At 31.2% G+C, this 23,810-nt stretch overlaps 2 protein-coding genes and 1 long non-coding RNA gene across 3 annotated transcripts; 2 read left to right on the top strand and 1 right to left on the bottom strand.

The window, feature by feature from the left end:
* Window positions 1-9,049: 9,049 nt before the first annotated feature.
* LOC107918913 (BTB/POZ domain-containing protein At1g55760) lies at window positions 9,050-12,569 on the top strand. Its single transcript, XM_016848508.2, has 4 exons — window positions 9,050-9,570; window positions 9,899-10,035; window positions 11,268-11,386; window positions 11,801-12,569. The coding sequence occupies exons 1-4, from the start codon at window positions 9,452-9,454 to the stop codon at window positions 12,401-12,403; spliced, it is 978 nt and encodes a 325-aa protein (XP_016703997.1). The 5' UTR covers window positions 9,050-9,451; the 3' UTR covers window positions 12,404-12,569.
* A 1,381-nt stretch (window positions 12,570-13,950) lies between these two features.
* Window positions 13,951-16,233, bottom strand: LOC107918847 (uncharacterized). Its single transcript, XR_005925347.1, has 2 exons — window positions 14,234-16,233; window positions 13,951-14,131 (listed from the first exon to the last, which is right to left on the bottom strand). It is a non-coding gene; the product is annotated as an uncharacterized lncRNA (long non-coding RNA).
* Window positions 16,234-18,012: 1,779 nt separating this feature from the next.
* Window positions 18,013-22,776, top strand: LOC107918753 (subtilisin-like protease SBT5.4). The gene is made up of 9 exons (XM_016848366.2): window positions 18,013-18,318; window positions 18,467-18,576; window positions 18,674-18,771; window positions 18,859-19,023; window positions 19,398-19,506; window positions 20,630-21,265; window positions 21,346-21,591; window positions 21,667-21,781; window positions 21,866-22,776. Exons 1-9 carry the CDS (start codon window positions 18,235-18,237, stop codon window positions 22,625-22,627), a joined length of 2,325 nt encoding a protein of 774 aa, XP_016703855.1. The 5' UTR covers window positions 18,013-18,234; the 3' UTR covers window positions 22,628-22,776.
* The last annotated feature ends 1,034 nt before the right edge of the window (window positions 22,777-23,810 follow it).

The following is a 23,810-nucleotide window of genomic DNA, read 5'->3' as shown; positions in this document are numbered from 1 at the left end:
CGTAGCAATTCTGTTTGATAATTAAAGGTGCTTGTGGGTCGGATCGAGCTGGGTTTAAGCATGATATTAACATATTTTATGTTTGTTCATGTCCAGTCCAGCTTAAAATTTGGGCCTAAAATTTTGCCCAAACCTACCCATAATTACAGAAGACTAACTGAAGCTCATTTTAGGCCTGCCCATATTATTTTTTTAATATTTATTTTATTTATTTAATAATTTTATTCATTTTTTATTTGTTGAAATATTTTATATAGTTATCTTAACATTATTTTAATGTTTACATTAAAGTAATATTATATATTTAGTGTAGGATTATTTTTTTAATGTGTTCTAAATTACATAATATATATAAATAACTTAAAATGGGCTGGATCATGTTGGGCTCAAACCTTGAATGTTAAATCTCGAGCTCGACCCATATTTTAAACGAGCCTAATATTTTTTTCCAAACTCTCCCAAAATTCAGGTAGGTCTTTAAGCTTGGATAGATAACTCGACCCATGAAGAGGTCTATTGATAATAGCTTAATATTTATTATAAAAATATATAATAAAAGGTATACATTCAAACATTGTGTGGTGCTTGTAAGCAAATTTCATAGTCCAAATGGGCTTGGGCCAAATTTTTTTAAAAAAATAATAAAACTAAAGGAGAATAATAATAAATAAATAAAATTATTAAATGATAATTCAATCATTTGATTTTTTTTTCTTTTTTATCACCCGTCGTTGAGTAGATAATAGAAAGATGTCAGCTTTTAAAATTGGTATAATAATAGTTTTAACCTTTAAACATTTATATATTGTGTCAATTCATTTTTAATTCTAAAAAAATTAACTCTCAATATTTACACATTGTGTAATTTAATCTTTTTTGCAGTTTTATTTTTCTTTAAAACCCTTTCACCTATAAAGATAAAAAAATTTATTAGCTAAATGTGATAAAAAAATATTCCAAAAATAAAAAACATTCAAAAATTCAATATCATAATTTTTATCTTTTTTTTTGTTAAATGTTTTTGTTTTTGTTTCTAATTTAGTCATTGTCTATTGAATTAATCGAGCTTAAAGTTGAGTGCAGAATTTAAGCTAATTTTTTTATTAAATAAAGGAGTCAATTTGAATAATGGCTTCATTGGATGGGCGACACGTTTACTTATTGTTAGTATAAAAATAATAGTGATGGTAAAATTAAATACTATAATAACGCGAGATAAAAAAAAGTTAAATGCACCGTATTAAAAATAAACGATCATCGGGCTCGATTAAATCATATCATTGTGACATAATCTTGCCTAGTTTTCTACATTAACACATGTCATGAAAATGTCATCAGTTGGTGCATCATTGATATGGTAGAGCAGTGATTGCAATTATTTGATGACAGTTCCCTTTTAATAAAGTAACCAATCAGTTGATATAGAATTTGGCAAAAGAAATAGTAACAAAAAGGGATTTAAAAAATTAATGGTTTGTTTTACATCGATAAAAATATTATCAAAGTTTCTGTATTAAAAATCAGATTATATTTTGTTTTTTTATTCAAGAAATAGATAAATTAGTCCTTGTAAGTTATATTAAAGAGCAAATTAATTTTTCTGTTAAAAATTCTATCCATCTTTACTGTTAAATATTGACGTGGCTATGGAGCAACCAGACAGTGACACCTAGTATGCCAAGAAGTCAAAAAATTACTTTAAGGGACCATGGTTGAATCATAAAATTTTGGAGGATCAAAGTGTAATTTTACCATTATACTAAAAAATTTCCTAAATTTTGAAGGATCTAAATAAAAATTTTACCATTTGGGGAGACCAAGGCCATTGCTTTCGCCCTCATGTTGACATGAAAGGACAAAATCAAGCAAAATAGATGAAATTTTTTACTGTGGAAAGACTAATTCAAGCAAACATATAGTAATTGGTCATCACTCAAAAGCAGAAATAAATAGAATTTTTAATAAAATTAATTTACTCTTTAATCTAATATTTATAAATTAATTTACAAATTTTTAAAATAAAATACAATTTAATTTAATACAGAAGTATCAGTCATCCTCTTACCTCTTACCTCTTACCTCTTACATCGTATGTGTTAGAATCTCATGTAAAGATGCCCCATGTGATCGTAATGGTTCCCACGGGGTCCAAAGAGTCATGCCCATCTGCAAAAACAAGAAAAAGATATCTGACCCATTAAAAAATTGACACCCAAAACTAGATTTACGTATATGAAATAGACATGGAGGCTATGCATGACACTAACAACAATGGCAAATTCAAAGCCAAATGCTTCAAATCCATTAAATTTCTTCTTCTTCTTCTTTTCTATAAATTTTTAATAATTTTACTATAGTTTCTGATCATATGTGTTATTTTTTACACAATATCTAGAATTACGCAAAACTCCTATCTAACCCATAAAAAGGAGGATAATGCGCTTCAGCGTGCTCAAATTCAAGTCCTCCTACATTAATAACAATACCCATACTAATCAAGTTAAGACTTAACCGACAATTATAGGATTCTTAAATCTTAACCAAAATCGCTAAAAAAGAAACAATATGGTTTCTATATTTGTTTCAAAGAAAGAATCTCACTAATCCAGCCCACTTAAAAGAAGATTAAACTAAAGCCCAAAGTTGTAATTAATTGCATTAGGGTTTTCTTATGATAAACTAGTAAGTGTACTTGTTAGTCATTCACTTTAAAAAGTTACAAAATAATTATTAAAGTTATTAAATTATTCGGAAATTTTTATTTAAGTCATTGCACAGTTAAGTTTTTTTTAAGTCCAGCTAGTGAGCTTCAAGTGACTATTCGACGATCGGTATGATGGATTAGTACCCATCGACGAGTAGAAGAACATACATTGGATCCAAGTTGATCTAATGATCAATATCGGAGATTGGAGAAAAAAGTTATTTAGATTTTAGTTCGCAGATTCTTGATGTCCAAAATTGTTTCATGAAGAGGAAAAAAAAAACTAAATTGTAAAAGAGAAATGAAAGAAGAACTTTCGATTAGTGCAAGCGATAGAGAAGGCCGTACAACAGCAAATTTAACAAACCAGTAACTTAAATAAAATTTTTTGAATAATTAAATGACTAAAATGTAAATTTATTAACAATTTAGTGACATTCGTATAATTTAACCTTTTTTTCTTATAATAGAAGGTGGTTGCATTGTTGAAATTTGAATATTGAATTTAATTTCCATTGATACTTTAAATCAACCAGACTTACTGTCACTCAACCAATTTGTTTAAAAAATTATTTACGGTTTAATAAAGTTAATTATTTAAAAAAAATTGATTTTGTAAATAAAATCTTTTGTTTGGGATGAATTGTAATTGAAGAAATTTCTAGAAATTTTTTATACCGTAAATATTAACTTTGGTACAATTTAGACTTATTTGTTTCTTTTTTTATAATATAGAGACTAAATTGATCCATTTAATAATAGAAGGACTAATTTGATTCAATTCTTATAATGCAAGAACATCCCATGTATTTAACCCTAAAAATATTTTTTTAGAATAAAAAATAATAATTCAAATATCGAAGAAACAACACTAGATTCAAACTAATCGATTCAGGTAAAGTGCCATCATTCTAAGTATTACAAAATTTTCTAAATCTTCATGTAGAATCCGAAGAATTAAATCTGGTAATTGTGTGAAAACACAAATACCCAATTTAAAATTAAAAGCTATAACCGTTATTCGATCCGCTAATCAATTCCCTTCATGAAATACATATTGAACTCAATTTTCCAACCACAACTTTAACAGACTTAATGTTCCACTTCTAAGATCTGAAGACCCTTGTCTTCAACGTTTTTGGTAAGGAAAAATGTGACCACCAAATAAGATAGATGAAAAGTATTACGTGATTCATTTGATGGATTATGACATGAATTTAGCTATATAAAAAAAAACACTTTTTGTCAACAAGAAAAACGCACTAATACGTCATTAAGCTAAAATTAAGCATCCAAGTGTCACATTTGACCATCTAATTTAGAACACACCCACCCTTCCTAACTTTGAAACACAAGTTGAAGATAGAGCAAAATTATGAGACCCCATACCTCATTTGTCTTTTCTTTGTGTGTGTGTCTGTTTTCTTTTTTCTTTTTTTTCTAAATGTAATGAAATGTCATTTTCACTTACTATTGTCTTGATGTTAGGTGATGATAATATATGATCCAAAGAGCATGGGTTTTTTTCTTTTTTTAAAAATTTATAGTTTATTAGGATTTTTTATTTTAGGATAAATTATTAAAATAGTCACTTTTATTTATCTCAAGTTACATTTTAGTCACTTATGTTTGAAATGTTACGTTTTACTCACTTAAATTATCGCGTTGTAACATTTTAGTCATCGAGCCGTTAATTTTCATTAACGATGTGATGGTAATCTGGCGTGGAACATTAAATCATTATTTCAAACAAAAATTTTAGGTTAATTTGTATAATCGGTCCCCATATTTTTCGTTTTGAGCAATTTAATTTTTTCTTTTGTGTTTTTTGAACTTTCCTTTTTTTTTTCATTCTCTTCTGCTTCTCCCTCTGTTTTCCTCCATTCTCTATTTCTTTTAACGTAATTTTTCTATGCTTTTCATTTGTTAAAACTAGTCCCTATACTTTTGTTTTTTTTTGAACAATTTTTTTTTAGTGAGGCGAGCTTGTGGGCTAGTTTTAACAAATGGAAAACATAAAAAAACTATGTTAAAAGAAATAAAGAAGGGAGGAAAAAAGAGAGAGAAGCAGAAGAGAATAGAAAAAAAGTTAAAAGAATATAAAAAATAATAATTAAATTGCTCACAAAATGAAAAAATATAGGGACCAATTGCAGAATTTAACCTAAAATTTTCGTTTGAAATGATGATTGAACGTGCCACGTCAACCTACCGTTACACCGTTAATAGCAATTAACGGCTCAATGACTAAAATGTTACAACATAATAACATAAGTGACTAAAACGTAATATTTCAAACATAAGTGACTAAAAAATAACCTAAGGCAAACAAAAGTAATTATTTAGGTAGTTTACTCTTTTATGTTATCATGTAAAGTTTATTTCAGTCTCTTTATTAAAAGTTGCTTTAGATTAGCTTTTGTACATTAAAATTTTATTTAAATCATGACACTGTTACAATTTTCCGTCAAACTATTGATAATTTGGACAAAAAATATCAAACCCAACTGATTTACCCATGACCCAACCCGAGCCATAGAAAAACATAAATATATACATGGATTCTTTTTGGGATGGTTGGTTTAAGTTATAAGTAAATCAGTTGAGTATGACATATTTTGTCAAAATTATCAATAACTTAACAATAAATTATAATGGTGTCATGATGGCTAATTTGAAGCATTTTTAGTAGGACTAAAATGAAATTTACATAATAGCATAGGACCTCCTAGTAGAATTTGACCTGTAAAAAATAGATATTTAGGGAATTAGGGGTTTAATATATGGAAAATTATAAGCTTTAAGACAAAAGCTTAGGTAGGACCAATTAATGCACTATAGCATGCTTGGCAATATTTAAGCAATACAAGTGTGTGCACATATATATCAACCGATCTTGATCATTGTAACTTTGATGACTTTTTTTTTTCTTTTTCCTTTTTTTAATTTTAGTACTTTTGGAATTTTACCTAATTAGTGCCCCCCACTCTATCTACTAGTCAAAGCAATGTTTTGAAGCTGTTAAATGTTGTTATTAGTCCTTATACTTTGCCAAAAGATGTGGGTCTACTCTTTGTACTTTAATTTGATCAGTTTTAATCCTTATACTTTTCGAATCGGTCAACATTCTCCAATTACTAGTCTTGTATTATATGTACAGTTGTAGATTTAGTACATATTCTCTAATTAAATCATTACAAGTCCCTGTACTTTTTCAAATTTTGAGATTTCAACCTTGACGCAAATGACAAGGCGTCACACATATCGTAATATGTTTGTCGTATCATATTTTGAAAATAATATAGTTTAACTTGATGAATTTAATAGTTATTGTTTGGTGATGATTGAAATTTAAAAAAAAAATTAAAAAAATTAAAATTAACCAAATTAAAATATAAAGATTAATTCTTCAACTTTCACAAGATTAATAGTAAAATTTAATTAAAAATTATGATAGTGCTTTGAAATTATGTGAAATTGAAACATCCTAGTGTACACCTAGTGCCATCATCAAACTTGAAACACAATATATATATATATTATATAGATAGGATAGAGGAAAAGTGTATGGGTGTGATCATTTGAGATTTATTTGTCAAGATTTCTTGTAAGATCGGGTATATACACAATAATTGCTAAGAAATAAAATATAAAATTCAAATAAAATTGAAAATCGAATTTTTTTTATAATTTTATTATAAGTTTTGATAATATCTGTTTTTTTATATAATATTTAGAATTATCCATAATCTCTCTTAAATTATTAATTAAGAGGATAATACACTTTAACAAATTCGAATTCACATCATCCTTTATTTACAACAATGTCCAAAAATATAAAATTTAGTTATGGTGTTGGAATTTCAAACACTTGTAAGATAAGATATGGGAAAAGGGGAAAAAAGGGGTCCTTTCATCCTTTTTTTTGTCTAATTCTTCCCATTGGTCCCTGTACTTTAGCCAAAATCAAATTTTTGTCGTTGCACTTTAATTGTTAGACATTGAATCCTTGTATTATTTCGATTTGAAAATCATGTTGCAATTTTTAATGGTGAATGTACCTTGCAGGTACTTTTATTATAAATGTTGGATATCAAACTATTATTTCTAGTATTAAATGGATTGATTTAACATTTATTATTTTAAAAATGACATGAAAAATATTTTCTATTTTGAAAGCTTTTTATGGTTCTATAAATGAAATATTTTGTGGGAGTTGAGTTGCAAATAAAAAATTTTAATATTTTAATTTATTTGATTTCTTTTACTAATAAAGGGACTAAATTGATCAATACCCTATAATTGAGGGACTTCGCAGGGACCTTCACAAATTTTTAGTGGTGTCAATTTATCCTCTCAAAGAAACTGAAATGTCAAGGTGAAATATGACGTTATGATGAGTTGTATTAATTTTTATCCATGTGGCGTTGAATGATAGATCCATTTGTCCACATACTACATTTCATTAATTAATATTAATTAATAAATTTTTATAATATTTAACCCGAAAAAAATTATACAATTTCAACCCTATGGTTGGCCTGATAGTTAAGGTTCATCGCCTTAAGTGTAGTCCGAGTTCTAATCATACTAGTCGCGCCCCTATTAGGGCCTTACCCTTCTCTTGTAATTTACCAAAAAAAATATACAATTTATTGTTGAAAAATTAAAGTATAATGACTAAATTTTAAATTTGGTTAAATTACAAGGACCAATAACATAATTAAACTTTTTTAATCCAATCCTAAAAGCATTTCAATGTCATGTGCATACACCACAAATAAGATACACATTTTTTTCTAGTCTCTGCAATAAAAAATGAAATATTGTGAATTACACCAACACAAACATTGATTTAAGTGTAAACAAAGGAATCAAATATTATCAATTAAATAATTTAGTCCCTTAGTATATAGTTTAATCAATTTAGTCCCTCCATTGCTTAATCTTTAACAAAAGTTGATATTTCATCTACGCTTTAAAAAAATAACTTTTACTTTACTTGTCATCCCCCCTCCACCTTATTTTGGATTTAATCCTTTAAAATTGTAAAGATATAAGCTATACAAAAATCGTAAATTCGTAACATTCAAAATTGCTTCATGACAAAAAATTAAACTGTAAAAGAAAAGGAGAATGCGAGCTTTTGATTGAAGCATGCGATGCAAGTGAAGAAGACTATACAATAACAATTTTAATAACATAGTGACTTAAATGAAAACTTTCGAATAATTTAATAATTATTTAATATTTTTTCAAAATTAAATAATCAAAATAAAAATTTATTAATAATTTAATCACCTCTTATATAAATTACTTGGGGTTACATTATATACTTGACAAAATTGAGGTGCTTGGGGGTGGGGGGAATAGGAAACACGAAAATCGATGAATGGAAGTTAAATTGGGTGCACGCAATCCATGAATGGCTTATCATAAAAAAAATGAGTTTTTAAAACTTAAAAGGGATATGGAATGAGTTCAATCTTACACACAAATCAAACTTGGTGTTGCCATTTACACCAAGTATTAGATTCTTTGTATATATATATATATAAATATCAAATTCAGGGTTGAAATTATGAAAAAATTTTAGGGTCGAAATTAAATTATAATTTTTACAATAGTAAAAATATAATTTCATCATTTTAATAGTCTCTATTTTTATAATTTTTAAAGGATTAAATCAAATTTTTATCATTTTTAAGAAGGTTAAAGTGTAATTTTATCTTTACTAATTTAAAAATTATAAAAGGCCTAAATGAAAAATTTTCTATTTTAAGGGGATCGGGCCCTTGCCAGCGCCTGGCTTCACCCTTGATCAAATTTATATATCAACTTTGATTTAATATATCAATTTAATATATAAATTTTAATTTGGCGTAATTATATACATGAAACTTGAATTGAGATTCATCTGTATACATGAAACTTTTATTTTGATTTAATTATACACATTTAAAAAATAATGCATACATTTATTTCCAAATTAGATTAATATAATCGTTTGTGTATGCGATATATCAACGTAAAATTATGCTAATTTGATCAAATCAAAATTGAACCAAATTAAAATTATGTATATAAAATTGCACAAAATTAAAGTTTTCGATTCATTTGATGGAAGCAGATCAATTAATTTTGACTCAAATTTCTCGATCCAATTAATTCAAATCTAAATACAATTTAATCTAAAATGTTAATAACTCGAAACTACTTAAATCAAGCCCAATGTGAACCCAAAATTAATTAAAATGACCCAAATAAAAATAATTTTAAATTATTCAAAACACGAATTAAATTGACTCAATCCAAAACCAATCCGGGAATAAGATACTTAGCTTCAAAGCTCCAATCCAAAATTACCCCCAAAGCTACCCCTAAATGAAAAAATTGCACTACTTAATAAGTAAACGCCCCTCATAATCAGAAACGATCCAAAGGCTTTTCCTCATTTTTAGTTCAACGTTTCACCAATTCTTCCTCGTTATCTCTTTCTCTCTCTCTCTCTCTCTCTCTCTCTGGCATAAACCAAGACCAACATCCTTGGCTCCTTTCAGACAGAACAACAGTGTGCTTTAGACTGAAGGCGAAACTGGGTTGGTGTTGTGTTCTTTTGGGGGGTTTGGATTGAAGTATTTATGTGGAGAGAGAGTAACAGTAAACCTGGGAAAGTCAGGGGAATATTTGTTCGAAGGGATATTGGATTGTCTCCATGAAATTACAGCGGCGTTGGCTTTGTCCAGGATGAGCGATTCTGCTTATAGAGTTGAAACCACCGCTCGTCTTGCTCAATGGCGGATCGACAACCTTGCTTCTTGTACTTACCGCAAATCCGATCCTTTCAAGATCGGTAAATGGAACTGGTCTGTTTCTTTTCTTCTTCTCTGCATGCATTCAGCTCTGATTCCTTGAAGATTATTTGATGTTATTACAAGTTTTAATTGGCTTATGTCCTGTTATGATGACAAACTAGTTTTGGCTTTTTTGGATTCAACACCATGGATTGAGACAACCCTTTAGGCTAGTTTTTTTTTTTTTTTTGTTAAAGGGACTAAAACTAAATTAAACCAATTTGTGGCCATGTTTTAATACCCTTCCAAAATCCTGGGTGCACAAATCTGATGTTATTACAAAGCTTGTAATGAAGACAAAACAACTTTTGTTCATAAGGTTTTTTTCTTAAATTTGAAGGCATTTATCAGTGGAGAAAAACAGGGTGTTATCTGTTAAATTATACCCAGAGATTTCAAGAGAGAATCCTCCAATTGCTTCCTTCATTATTCGAGTTGTTACCTCAGTGGGTGATCGAAAGGCTTTGACTCATCCAGGTACCCCAATTTCTTTAAACATTATAATTCATCTTTCTTTCTTTTTTTTCAATTTGATCCTTTATGGTTTATATTTGTTTTTTTAATGAATATAAATTTATGTGATTTATGCTGAATTGAGTTCCTGTCTTATGAGTCAAGACAAGAATATGTGCTCTCAAAGTAATTTGAGCATTGTTTTTGTGATGCTCAAGATTGAGGTTATTCTTTTCTTTTTGGTAGTAGAGGTCACCCAATTATGAAAATTACAAAATGGTCATTTAACTATTTGATTTTGTTTTTTTTTATCACAAGCTAGCTAACGTAAAAATGGAAACACCCAAAAAAAACTAAATAGTTAAGTGACTACTGTGTAACTTTTTATCGTTGTGTGATCAAAAAATAAATTTACTAATAGTTGAGTGACCATTTTATAATTTTTCATGATTAGATGATAATATATATATATCTATATAGTTGGATGACTACCAATGTAGTTTACCCTTTCTTTTTCTATGGGAAAATTTTTGTTGTCTATCCCTGTATTTAAATGAAGTTTCAGATTTTAGTCCACATAAATGTTAAAATCACATAAATCTTGTGACTTTTTTTCTTCTGTCGAAATAAAAAGTCAAGAACCAAAATGACCTAAATTTACCCAAAAACCTAAGTGTAAAGTCCAAATGACCCGAATTCAAATTAACTCAAACCTAAAATTACTCAAACTTGAAACTTATCTAGACCTGTTCATGGATCGAGTCGGGTCGAACTGGATCTTGCCAAAATTTTAGGCCTATTTGCTAGGTTCGGGCCCAGTTTGGCCCGAAAAATGAGTCTAAATTTTCTTATATTATTTTTTTATTAAAAAATTTAAAAAATATAATATATCAAAAATATTAAAATAATTATTTTCTAGAGTTATACAATATTCAAATGATAACATTAAAATAGTAGTAACATATAGTGAAATGGTAGCAAAACAGTGAGAAAATAACAAGAAAATAACAATTTTTTTTGGGTCAAAAAAGTTTTACCCGAGTTCCGGCTCATTTTTTAAACGAGCCTTGTTTTTTTTGCTCAAGCCTTTCTTCGAGTCTATTTTTACTCAAACTCTTCCCACTTTTCAAACAGGCCTTTAGGCTGGCCTGGGACAAATCTAAACTTATCAAATTATGAAAATTTAATCATGCTCAAGAATGAAAAATAAAAATAAAAAGAAGAAAATTTCACAATTTTATTGCATCTGTTTGCAGAAATAATAGACAAACAGCTGAAGAACAACGACGATTTTGTGTGGCCTATTGAGGTTCCTTTGACAGGGAAATTCATTATTGACGTTGAATTTCTTGATCTAAAGACTGCATCTCCAAACGTAAGTACACTTATTCGGATATGGATACAAGTCGATTTTGAAAAAAAAATAAAATCTAAATTTACTTATATCTGATAAAAGTATCATGGAGGCTTCTGTACTAGGAGTTAAATCGTATTTTATCTCCTTTACTTAAAAAATTGGACAAATTAATCTTTATACATTAGATTAAGGAGCAAATCAATCATTTCTCTTAAAAAATTTATCTATTTTATAGCTAAAAACTAACGTGGTTGATGAAATAACGTTAATACAAGGACCAATTTGCTTCTTGATTCAATGTACAAGGACTAATTTTCTCAATTTTTCAATAATGAGAGCAAAATGCAATTTGACTTTTAATATAAGGGCCTCCATGGTACTTTTACCATGTATTTCCCTAACATAGATGTACTAACAATTAATGTTTTGTAGGGTGGGGAACCTTCCTCTATTTGGGCTGAAGGTTTCACAGCAAAACAATCAAACGAAACAGCATTAGCATGCCTTGGTAGAATGTTAACCGAAGAGATCAACACCGACATCATCATCAACGTTTCTGACGGAAGTATCGGAGCTCACCGAGCCGTCTTAGCTTCGAGATCACCTGTTTTCCACAGCATGTTCTCACATAACCTTCAAGAGAAAGAACTTTCAACCATAAACATATCCGACATGTCGATCGAAGTTTGCCAAGCTTTCTTACGATATATTTACGGGAACATCAAACACGAAGAATTCCTAACTCACCGGTTAGCACTTCTTCGAGCGGCCGATAAATATGATATCTTGGACTTGAAAGAAGCGTGCCACGAAAGCTTAATCGAAGATATCGACGCGAAAAACGTGCTCGAGAGGCTCCAAAATGCAAATTTATACCAATTGCAAAAGCTGAAAATGAGCTGCATGCGGTATTTGGTGAAGTTTGGTAAAATATATGATATTAGAGATGATTTTCATGCATTCTTGCAATGTGCTGATAGGGAGCTTATAGCTGATATATTTCATGAAGTATTAAATACATGGAAAGGGTTTTAAGATTCAAATCCGGATTAAGGTTGATAATTGATGCACTGGTATTGTATAATTTTATGTGTTATTAGTAATTCAGATAACGGCACATATTTGAAAATTGACAGTTCATAAAATTGTACACTTTTAGTGCATCAAATATAAATATAAATCCTTATTGATGTTTTCTCGATGATGATTGGGTTTTTTTTTTTTGGTTTAACTATATATTATTGCTATGATATCTAATTTCATCATCACTATTATTTCTACCCTAATTTCTACCCTAATCGGAGGTAAACACACTATTAATCTAAACTAAGCTTTGAATTAAGAGAAGTAGAAACCCATCGGCCACGGCACAAGAACCCATTAATGGCATGAATCCCGATATGGCAGAGGCCTAATGATTTCATAATCCCATGTCTTTTGTTTTTTTTTCTTTTAAGGTAAATTATCAAAATAGTCATTTTTATTTGTCTCGAGTTATATTTTAGTCATTTGTTTAAAATGTTACAACTGAGTCTTTAATTATTATTAATAGTGTAATGGTAAGCTGACGTCACACGTTAAGTCATCATTTTAAACAAAAATTTTAGGTTAAATTATACAATTGGTCCCTATATTTTTCATTTTAAGCAATTTAATTTTTTTATATTCTTTTAATTTTTCTTTCCTTCTTCGTAGATTTTAATGTAGTTTTTTTTTATGTTTTCTATTTGTTAAAACTTTTTTATGTTTCAAAGAAAGATTCAACCAAGTTGGAATTCACCATTTGTACCTCTTCTTTCGATTTCTATCTTTTTGTTCATCTTGTTCAATTTGCTTCTCAATTTCCAATCTTTTAGGGTATTCTATTTGAATGAGGCTTCCTATATAAACCTCTGCACCAAATGTACCTGAACTACCACCATTCTTCACACTTAGCATCTTCTTTGGCAAATCATACCAGGCGAACTTTTAGCTATTAATCTCCACCAAAACCTTATCAAGCTGCTTGGAATAAGCTAATGGCTTTGAAAACGTTAGTGTGGTAATGGTTCTAGTTCTTTGAATGGAAAGCAACTTAGTCCAAGATTGTTTTACTCCATATTCCTTCATTTTCTCTTGGTCATAATTATAAACGGCACATATTCGCCCTTCTAGGGTTGTCGCATCCAACAGTTAGTTCTTATCGACACATTCAAGTTGAGGCACTTCAATGAACTCCTCATTTTCAAGATCAAAACCCACAATCCTATTCTTCAATCCCAATTCAATTCATGGAGGCATCACCCAATATAAAAGCCAACCAGTAAGCACACCATAGCCTCGCCTATGCATTAGATGGTAGAAAAATTGAAACATAAACCTAAGATAAGGAGGGAGCTTAGTGATTTTCCTCCAAGAGTCATTCTTTAAACTATAAAACTTAACCTAATAATAGTAAAATATACCTTCATCATCTTCATAATCACTTTTATTGAACTGCACCATCCTCACGACCTTGTAATCATCGGTTTTTTTAACGAAGTTTTTATTTTAACTTTGTTTTGAATATAAAGAAGTCAATTTATATTTAGACAAATTAAGAATCATGTGAAAAAAATAAGGACTTGTTCAAAAAAATATAAGTATAGAGACTAGTTTTAAGAAATGGAAAACATAAAAAAACTATGTTAAATTTTAGAAGGCTCCCCAACTACCCCTTCTAACTCTGTCCAATATCACCATAATGAAGAGATATGGTGACAGTGAGTCGACCTGTCTCAAACCCTGTTGTGGAGGAAATTTTGAAGTCACTTGACCATTCCAAATCGGGGTGATTTTACTAACTTGGACACAAAACATGATAAACCAAATTCAATCAAGACAAACCTGAGGAAGCTCCAGTCCACATTATCATAAGCATTTTGCAGATCAACCTTCAGAATCATCGCTCCTTGAATTCCTCTCATATTCATTATCGAATGAACCACTTCCTGTGTCACCAAAATATTATCAGTTGTGCTCCTTCAGCAAGAAAGCTGTTTTGGGAAGGCCCGATGAGACGTTGTTATACTGGACGCAGACGATTGACAATTGTGTTAGATAAAACTTTATAGGAAGTGTTGAAGAGGCCTATAGGCCGGAACAAAGGGATTCTATCTGCTGCTGCTACTTTAGGAATGAAAACCATGTAAACTTTAGCCAGAGAAAACGCAAAAGTACCAGTATTCCATGCCCCCTTGACAAATTCAAATCCCAATCCCGATGCTTTTGATAAAAGACTGGTTGAATACCATCTGGACCCGGAGCTTTCAGACCCTTCATGGAAAAAAGGCTATTACGAACCTCTTCCATGGAAATAAAGTGAGGGTTGAAAATCAGAATAATCACAAGGTAACAGAGAGACCTGCTTCTTAGCAAAGAGTTTATTAAAGTAATTTACCACATGTTCCATCATACTTCTTTGATTAGATGCCCAAGAATCATCAACGAATAAACCCAACACCTTATTTCGAGTTCGTCACATCAACATTGTAAGGTGAAATCATCGAGTGTTCCGTTTACCCTTGGAAATCCAGTCTAAACGAAATTTCTGAAACCACAATAATTCTTCTTGCGTCAAAATGGTCTAATATTGAGCATTAAGAGTTGCTTCTAACTGTTGCAAATAAGAAGAAAACATATAACGAGGTGAATTTTGAATGCCCTGCAACCTTTTGATCAATGACCATTTCCTCACAAATATATTGCCAAAAGAGGACTTCCACTCCTTAACAGCCCTGGTGACTACTTCAATGGCCTGTGTAATATTGCTCGAGTTCTCCATCCACTCCTTGAAGATTTCCTTAAAAGCCCATACTAGTAAGCCAGGCAGCTTCGAATCTAAAAGTCCGCAAGTCTCTTGGAAGGACATAACGAACCCCAAAGTATTAAGAAGAATTGGATGGTGATCAGAATATAACAGCGGCATAATTCAAAGCTTCAAGGTTGAACAAAACTCTGTCCAACCTTTCTTGTAAATTAATCCTCCCATGCTGACGACGAACCCATGTGAATTTAGATCCTGTGCAAGTGGTATCCATAAGATGGTCAACGCAACCACTACGTTCTTCTAAAGAAGCAAAATCATTAAAATCACCGGCCATCGTCCAAGGCATTCTAAGATTCGAACCCCAATCAGCAAGATCCCTCCAGAACCGATTTTTGGCTTATCGGTACGGTTGTACATACACAAAGGAGGCGTGCCCTTCTTTTACAAAGCAATTAGTGGCTTGATCAGTAAAATTTCTAAGATCGATATCAAAGGAAAATCAACCCACCTCGGAATCCCTCGGCTTGAACTTCAAAACTAGCATTCAAGGAGAGTTTTTTTCTCTAAGGTCTTACCCATACCCTACAGCAGCTTTAGTTTCCAGCACACACAAAACATCTGGAATTTCTCGACGAATTCAATCAATACAATTCTTCATGTATAACACATTTCCCACTCCCCTACAATTCCAAATTATTACCTTCATTATTGGGAGAATTTATTACCTGATCAACAGGCATGGGATTCATTACTCCAACTAGAGCAGCATGTAAACTAGACTCACAGGCCATCGTCTTATCTTCTTCATCCGGTGGATCCGACAAATGTGCTACCCAACGCTGATCAGTCATAATAGCATCATCGGCCTCAGCTTGAACTCCATTCGTATCAATTGCAATTCTTTTCTCACTATCAACCTGTCGATTTTGAATCATACTATCTAAACCAGATGACCGGTAGGCCACTGTTTTACCTTTATCTTGCAAACAGGGCTTGACCCAGATACACTACTACACCCAACAGAGTTTTGTGGAGCAATGAAGGCCGATTCTCCTAGTTCAGCTGAGGCCTTAGTTCTCTCCCTCCAAAAGGCCTAACACTTAGCCCATTATTTTACGGCAGGGCGAAATGCACCAGTACGGTCAGTACTGGTCGAAAGTTGCATTGAAATTAGTTAATTCAAGTAATCAATTTAAAAGGATCAAATTGAACTAAATTATTAAGAACAATTCAAAAAATTCAAAATTCTCAATTGAATCCAACTTAATCAAAACTCAATCCTAATTTTCAAATAAATTTGTTGAAAAGCTTTAAACAAATTTTTATGCCCACTCTAATTAAAATTTAATGACTTATTGACTTTTACTACCCTAATTAAAATTTAATTAATTTTGACCTAAATATCATATTAACCTAATTAGCTGCAATTTCATCCCTATCTTAAGCTACTTGCACTAAATAGATAGGACCATATTGTATATATTTTTAAACAATTTCACTATAGGTTCTCATTATATCTGTTCTTTTTAATACAATACTTAGAATTACTCATAGTCCATCTCCAACCCATAAATAGGATGATAATAGGCTTCAGCGCACTCGAAGTCATGTTCTCATACATTGACAACAATACTTATACCAATCGAATTAAGACTCAATCGACCCGTATGATACGTATGATAAATTATTATCACTACATATTTTTTCATATAAATAAATTATTAATAATGATAATAATAATCTAATTATCATAATAGCTAACTTTAATTATTGCTATACTAGTCTAGTAGTAGTGGGATTTAACCTTATCACTTATTTCTCAATATATATTATCTAAATTCTCAAGATATTAAGAAAATTTATCTTTTTTTAACAAAACCCAAACTTTATAATTAAATTAAAAAAAATTAAAATAAAAAAATTTGTGTTATATTATAACATTGTTAAGAAAAACAGCTACGAACTTTGAACATAAATCATATTATACACATATAAAAAAAATCGTATTATACAAATAAAAAAAAGATTCAAGCTTTCACATGTAACTTTATTTTATTTCAATAATGTAAAACTTTTTAGAAATGTAAAAATAATGTTTGCAACACTTTTTAGCTTTTCTACCTTTATTTATAGCCCCAACCCCAACAAAATAAACCTTTTACAAATTTTTATTTTTTTTATTTTTTTAGAAATTTTATTAATAAGAAAAATAAAAGTAGTACTAAGTTTTTAGGACTCTTTGAAGTTTGATTTCATCCAATCAAATAATAAATATTTATGACATTTTCAAACAGTTTTATTTATATTATCCTCATAAAATTTAAATATCTTAATTTATTTTGTTGTTATAATTAAAATCTAGATTTTATGTAAGTTTATCGATTAAATCGATTCGTAATATCAACTCTTAAAGATAATTTGCACAAATTATTAAAAGTTGAGGTCTCAAATTTTAAAGGCTCGAATTTGTAATTACAATCAAGGTTTTTACGGAGTTAAAAGTGTAATTTTATCGTATATTAATTTATACTTTTTATTTATTTACAAGAGAATTGAATTAAAAATTTTCATTTTTGAGTTTGTTTGTCATTAGATTCGACTCTAACGAATATGTGTAGATCTTCCTTTCACTTTGTGTAAACACAACTTTTTCGAATTAGTCCGTTTTTCAAAATATGTATATAAATTACCTAATTCAACTACTAATTTGGGTTTTTTTTTTATTAAAATAAAGATATTAGTTTTTAATTTCTAATTACACCCAAATCACAACAAATCAATATAATATAATCTCAAAAGATAATATTTTTTTAAAAATAAATTCTTAGCTCTTAAAATCAAAATCCATTCCTAAAAAGTTGCCTTTGCAAAATGGGAGAGAAATCCATTGCTATCCGTTATCAAAGGGAAGAAACAATTTTGTTTCCAAGAACAAAGCTTCAAAAAACAGAGTTTAAAAACAGGGGAAAAAGCAGAGTCCCTTTACAACAACACCACCACCACCACCACCTTCTTCTTCTTCTTCTCCTTCTGCACTTCACCAAACACAGAGAGTAGAAGCCATTAAAGGACCAAATCAATGAAGCTTTCAATGCTTTCTCCTTTACTTTTATCAGTCTTTCTTTTTTCTCTTTTGCAGTCTTCAACTTTTGCTGTTAGAAAGGCAAGCAAAGCTTAAAAAATGTCATTCAATTTTCACTTTGATTTTTTCGTTTCTTAGTACTAAACGTAATTCTGGGTTTTTCTTGTTTTTGGTCGAAGTTTCAATCTTTATATGTTCAAAATGCACCTATTTGTTTCTGTTTTTGCAGTCTTATATAGTGTATTTAGGAGGACATAAGCATGGTTTAAATCCCACATCGGCTGAACTTCATCGAGTAAAAAATTCTCATTATGAATTACTGGGTTCATTAGTTGGAAGGTACGTAATTTCATATAATTACATTAAAAAAAATCCTCATTTTATTTTCCCTTTTAGATTTTAATCCATTTGTTTTTGTGTTTACTTTCCCCCACAGCACTGAAACAGCAAAAGAGAAAATTTTTTACTCATACACTCGAAACATCAATGGTTTTGCTGCAATCCTTGATGAAGATGAAGCATCACAGGTTTCAAGTAAGAAAATTTCAATTATTTTTCTATTATATTTCATTGAATATTTTTTGGGTATAATATTTGAATGTTCATCATTGATGAATGTAGAGCATCCAAATGTGGTTTCGGTTTTTTTAAACAAAGGAAGAAAGCTTCATACAACACGATCATGGGATTTTCTCAGATTAGAGAGAAATGGTGTTATACCTTCGGATTCCCTTTGGAAGAAAGCAAAATTTGGTGAAGACACCATTATTGGAAACCTTGATACTGGTAAAGTTTCAATCTTTTTCCTTTTTTTCAATCCATTTTTTTGCATGAAATTTTGGGGTATTTTTTATTTGATGTTTACACGTTTGAAAACAAATCATTTCTTCAGAATGACACTTGAAAGTTGACTCAGATAATTGGTTATTGACTCAATAGTTTTCAAATGATCTTAAAAAAAACCAGCTTTTTTCATGTTTTGTGTTAATCTGCAGATAAAATTTGACAGTGGTAGGGTCTCAATAGCTAATGATTTTTGACTATACATATCATGCTTTTTTGCTTATAATATGTGTGCCACTGTTTGCTTGTCAATGGCTATCATGTTTTGACATATTTTGGTTAAAAAGCAATGCCTTTTTATTATTTATCTGATATAGGTGTCTGGCCGGAATCGAAGAGCTTTAGCGACGATGGGATAGGACCGATCCCGTCTCGATGGCGAGGATCGTGTCAGCGTGGCGTCGATGATCGTTTTCGTTGTAACAGGTTGATTCTACTTCACTAAAATGAGTTATTCTTTGCTAAAAATGGGAAATCACAAGTGTTTTTTCTACAAAGGAATCTGCATATACAATGTATTTTCAATCAAAGCCATGTTCATGTATATATATATGTATGTATATATGTATAAATGCAATAGCAACCTCAATTATGAGGTAAAGTTTTGAAAGAAAAAAGGGCCCATACTTTAAAGTTTTTCTAAAGGTGTGTAACAGACCCTCCTTTTTAGGGTATGCAATGATAGTGGAATTCATATGTGAATCTCACATTCATGGGGTTTCTTATAAATTATAATTATTTTGTTTTCAAATTTCTTTTGAACATCATTGCAAGTTCACAAATCTTTCCAAATGATTCCTTTTTGTTATTAATTATCATTTTCATACCACATGCTTGACCATCAAGTTAAGCTATCATCATCCAAATACATAAAAAAATTGAATCCAAATCATTTCCAAGTATTTCTTAGAATAGAATACAAGTGATCTTTGCTGTCTTTTGCATCAATGCACATGGCTTTGATTGTAAGCTTATAAAGCCATGGTTTTTAAGGTTGTATTTGTATTCTATATATTTAAATATATGTATATGAATTTGACCTTCCGTGATTTTTTAAAATACATGAGACGACTTAGAAATTTGTTTTTGAATTATCCGAATCCAACACTTTCGATCCGAGAAACCTATGTTGTCACCAATGTCAATTTTGATAGGCTTTGTATGATGATTACAAATCCTAAAGTAGTTTAATCATTGATTCTTGTAGGGATAAAGTGATGACCCAGAATTTTCTTTTTCAATAATTAATTGATAAAAGTAACAATTCAAGAAAAGAAATATATATATATATGTATTTTAAAAAAAGCAAAAGGGAATAAGGGCATTTCTTTTCTGACTGATAAAGAAAAAATTCTTTTTATTTTCTACTTGATTCTCTCCCCCATAGAAAGCATAAAGTCAAATGCCTATTGTATTTATTCAAAAAAAATGTTTTCTTTTGTTAAAAGTTATAAATTTAAAGGTAACTTTGGTTAAAAGTTATCATCAATGGAGCTTATGATTTGTTTTTGTCTTATGCCTGCAACTGTCCCATTGTTAAATATTTCAGGAAGTTGATCGGAGCCAAGTATTTCAACCGAGGGTACGAGGCTTACCTCGGCGAAAAGCTCAACGCGACTTTCAAGACCGTTAGGGACCATGAGGGTCATGGTTCTCATACTCTATCAACAGCCGGTGGTAACTTTGTTAATGGGGCTAGTGTTTTCGGTTATGGAAATGGTACCGCGAAAGGAGGATCGCCTAAAGCTCGTGTTGCGGCTTATAAAGTTTGTTGGCCTCCTGTTAATGGTAACCAATGTTTCGATGCGGATATCATGGCTGCTTTTGATGCTGCGATAAGTGACGGTGTTGATGTGCTTTCCGTGTCGTTGGGTGGTGAAGCGGCTGAGTTTTTCGAAGACGGTATTGCGATTGGTGCCTTTCATGCTGTTAAGAAAGGGATATCTGTTGTTTTGTCTGGTGGAAACTCGGGACCGGCTCCTGGAACTGTTTCGAACTTGTCGCCGTGGATGTTTACGGTTGGTGCTAGTACACTCGATAGGGAGTTCACTAGTTATGTTGAACTAGGCAATAAAATACGTCTCAAGGGAGCCAGCCTTGCTGCAGCAACATTGAAATCGAAAACTTCTTATCCGTTGATAGGTGCTGATCATGCCAAAGCAGCCAACGCTTCAGCTGTTGCTGCGTAAGCTTCATGTTTGACTCTGGATTTGTAATTTCATGTTATTTCGATATCATTCGATGAATCATTTTTCCTTCGTGCAGAATCCTGTGTCAACCAGGATCATTGGATCCCATCAAGGTTAAAGGGAAGATACTAGTATGTCTTCGGGGAATCAACCCTAGAACTGATAAGGGAAAGCAGGCTCTTCTTTCTGGTGCGGTTGGGATGATTCTCGCGAACGATGAGAAAAGCGGAAATGAAGTTATAGCTGACCCGCATTTGCTCCCGGCTACTCACTTGAATTACACTGATGGTGTAACAGTATTTGCATACATCAATTCAACCAAGTAACTCTCTTATTTCCATTCTAGTTTGTGCTATAATAATTGTTTATGTTTCACTAATAACTTATGAACATATAGGAACCCTACAGCATATTTAACACCAGTGAAGACACAATTGGATGCAAAGCCTGCACCATTTATGGCTTCTTTTTCTTCTAGGGGACCCAACATGATTGACCCTGCAATCCTTAAGGTAAATTTTCAATGATATAACCGCAGGTATATGTATATATATTGTTTGATTAACAAATTTAATGTTTTGGTTTTCCGTTTTCAGCCGGATATAACCGCACCAGGAGTAAGCATCATTGCAGCATTCTCTGAATCAGTTGGTCCAACAGAAGACGAATCTGACACACGTAGAATACCCTTCACCTCGCAGTCTGGAACTTCCATGTCCTGCCCGCACGTTTCTGGCATTGTCGGTCTTCTCAAGAGTCTCCACCCCGAATGGAGCCCTGCAGCCATTAGATCCGCGATCATGACCACCGCTAGAACGAGAGACAACACAGTCAACCCAATGCTTGATTCAGATGGTAACAAGGCAACCCCGTTCAGTTACGGTGCAGGACACGTGAGACCAAACCGTGCAATGGATCCAGGCCTCATTTACGACTTAACCATCGACGATTACTTGAACTACTTATGTGCTCGTGGCTACAACCAAACCACGATACAACTGTTTTCGAACAAGCCATACGTTTGTCCAAAATCACACAACGTTGCGGACTTGAACTACCCTTCCATAACAGTCCCTGAACTCAATGGCACAACCATCATTACAAGGAAAGTTAAGAATGTGGGTACACCAGGGACATATAAAGCTCATGTTCGATCACCGGTCGGAGTTATGGTAACGGTTCATCCATCAACATTGAAATTTACAAAGATCGGTGAAGAGAAGAAATTCGAAGTGAGGTTAAGACCGAGTAGTAAAAAAGTGGATGCGGAGGGAGGTGTAGGGTATGTATTTGGGGTATTGAGATGGTGTGATGGGTATCATTACGTTGGAAGTCCATTGGTAGTGAAACGTAAGTAGAAATTTTTTGTTGTAATTTTTAATTGGGGGTTTGATTTTATCGTTATTATTATTAGCATTCCATTCTTTTGGGGGGGAAAAATTTAGAACAGGAAATGCCAAATGTAATAACGTTGCAAATAAGAAACTACATACAAGCATGATTCATATTTCTCTCTTGCAAAATTGTAGTTATCAATCAATAGGGTAATTATAAAATTGATTTTTTGAATTTGGGTTATTTTAAGTTTGATTTTTTGTTCGGGTTATGATATGTTTGTCGCATAAGTTTTGGACATATCACAACTTAATTAATTTAACATTTACCATTTTGATTAAGATTGAAATTTCAAAATTTGAAATGTACAAAATAATTTTAGAGAGACTAAATCTACAACTTAAGCATGACATAGGGACTAATAGCAGAATTTAAGCTAACAATAAGTGTGAGGATGACAACAAAATAATAATAATTATGAGGTGAAAAGGTGGATTTGATCTAAATATTTCTGACTTGATGAACAACTCAATCAAAAACTATAGTATTACGAGTAGACCAATAATTCAATCGGTTTGTCTAGAAGTATGCACCCGTGAAAGAGTGCGTAATAGCTTACTGATCGAGCGCTCTTGCACCAAAGATGAATGGGACTAAGCGATCTGTTGAAGCTGTGAGATGTAAAAATGCATTGGTAGGGGAATGTTTTTCCTTAGGGGGAAGTATCCGCGTGAGCGGGAGAAGATGAAGTGGAAGCAAGAATGTCGGCTTGAGTAACGCAAACATTGCCGAGAATGTTAGCTAATATTTTACTATTTTCCTATAGGGCACTTGTCAACTATCTGACTTTGCTTGTGAAATCTAAAAACTCCACTGATAGTGTACCATATAATTTCACTTTTTTTAAATGATTGTTAGATTTAGTGCTAAGAATGGTTAAATTCTTGGTGGTCAAGCCTAACTGCGTCATGGCGTATGAACTTCGATTAGAGAATTAGTACCAAATACTAGAAATAAAAGTGGCTTGACTGTAAGTGTAACAAATTAGTTGTAATACTTTGAGTATTCGAACCCAAGAGAGATCAGACAATAAAATAACTAACAATGATAGCACATGCAACTAAAAAGTCTAGCTAGCTAATTACTAAGCATTATATTATGGCAAATCATCATCATCAATGTAATTAATTAAATACACTAAAAATA

This window comes from Gossypium hirsutum, chromosome A04 (genome assembly GCF_007990345.1).
Source record: "Gossypium hirsutum isolate 1008001.06 chromosome A04, Gossypium_hirsutum_v2.1, whole genome shotgun sequence".
NCBI classification, from domain to species: domain Eukaryota; kingdom Viridiplantae; phylum Streptophyta; class Magnoliopsida; order Malvales; family Malvaceae; genus Gossypium; species Gossypium hirsutum.
The sequence above is the reverse complement of the archived record's forward strand: the minus strand, read 5'-3'. Positions and strand labels throughout refer to the sequence as shown.

Coding starts and splice junctions, on each gene's coding strand:
- LOC107918913 (XM_016848508.2), top strand. CDS start 9,452: ATGAGCGATTCTGCTTATAGAGTTGAAACCACCGCTCGTCTTGCTCAA. Junction 10,036..11,267: donor AAAGGCTTTGACTCATCCAG/GTACCCCAATTT, acceptor ATCTGTTTGCAG/AAATAATAGACAAACAGCTG. Junction 11,387..11,800: donor TAAAGACTGCATCTCCAAAC/GTAAGTACACTT, acceptor AATGTTTTGTAG/GGTGGGGAACCTTCCTCTAT.
- LOC107918753 (XM_016848366.2), top strand. CDS start 18,235: ATGAAGCTTTCAATGCTTTCTCCTTTACTTTTATCAGTCTTTCTTTTT. Junction 21,592..21,666: donor GCATACATCAATTCAACCAA/GTAACTCTCTTA, acceptor ATGAACATATAG/GAACCCTACAGCATATTTAA. Junction 21,782..21,865: donor TTGACCCTGCAATCCTTAAG/GTAAATTTTCAA, acceptor TTCCGTTTTCAG/CCGGATATAACCGCACCAGG.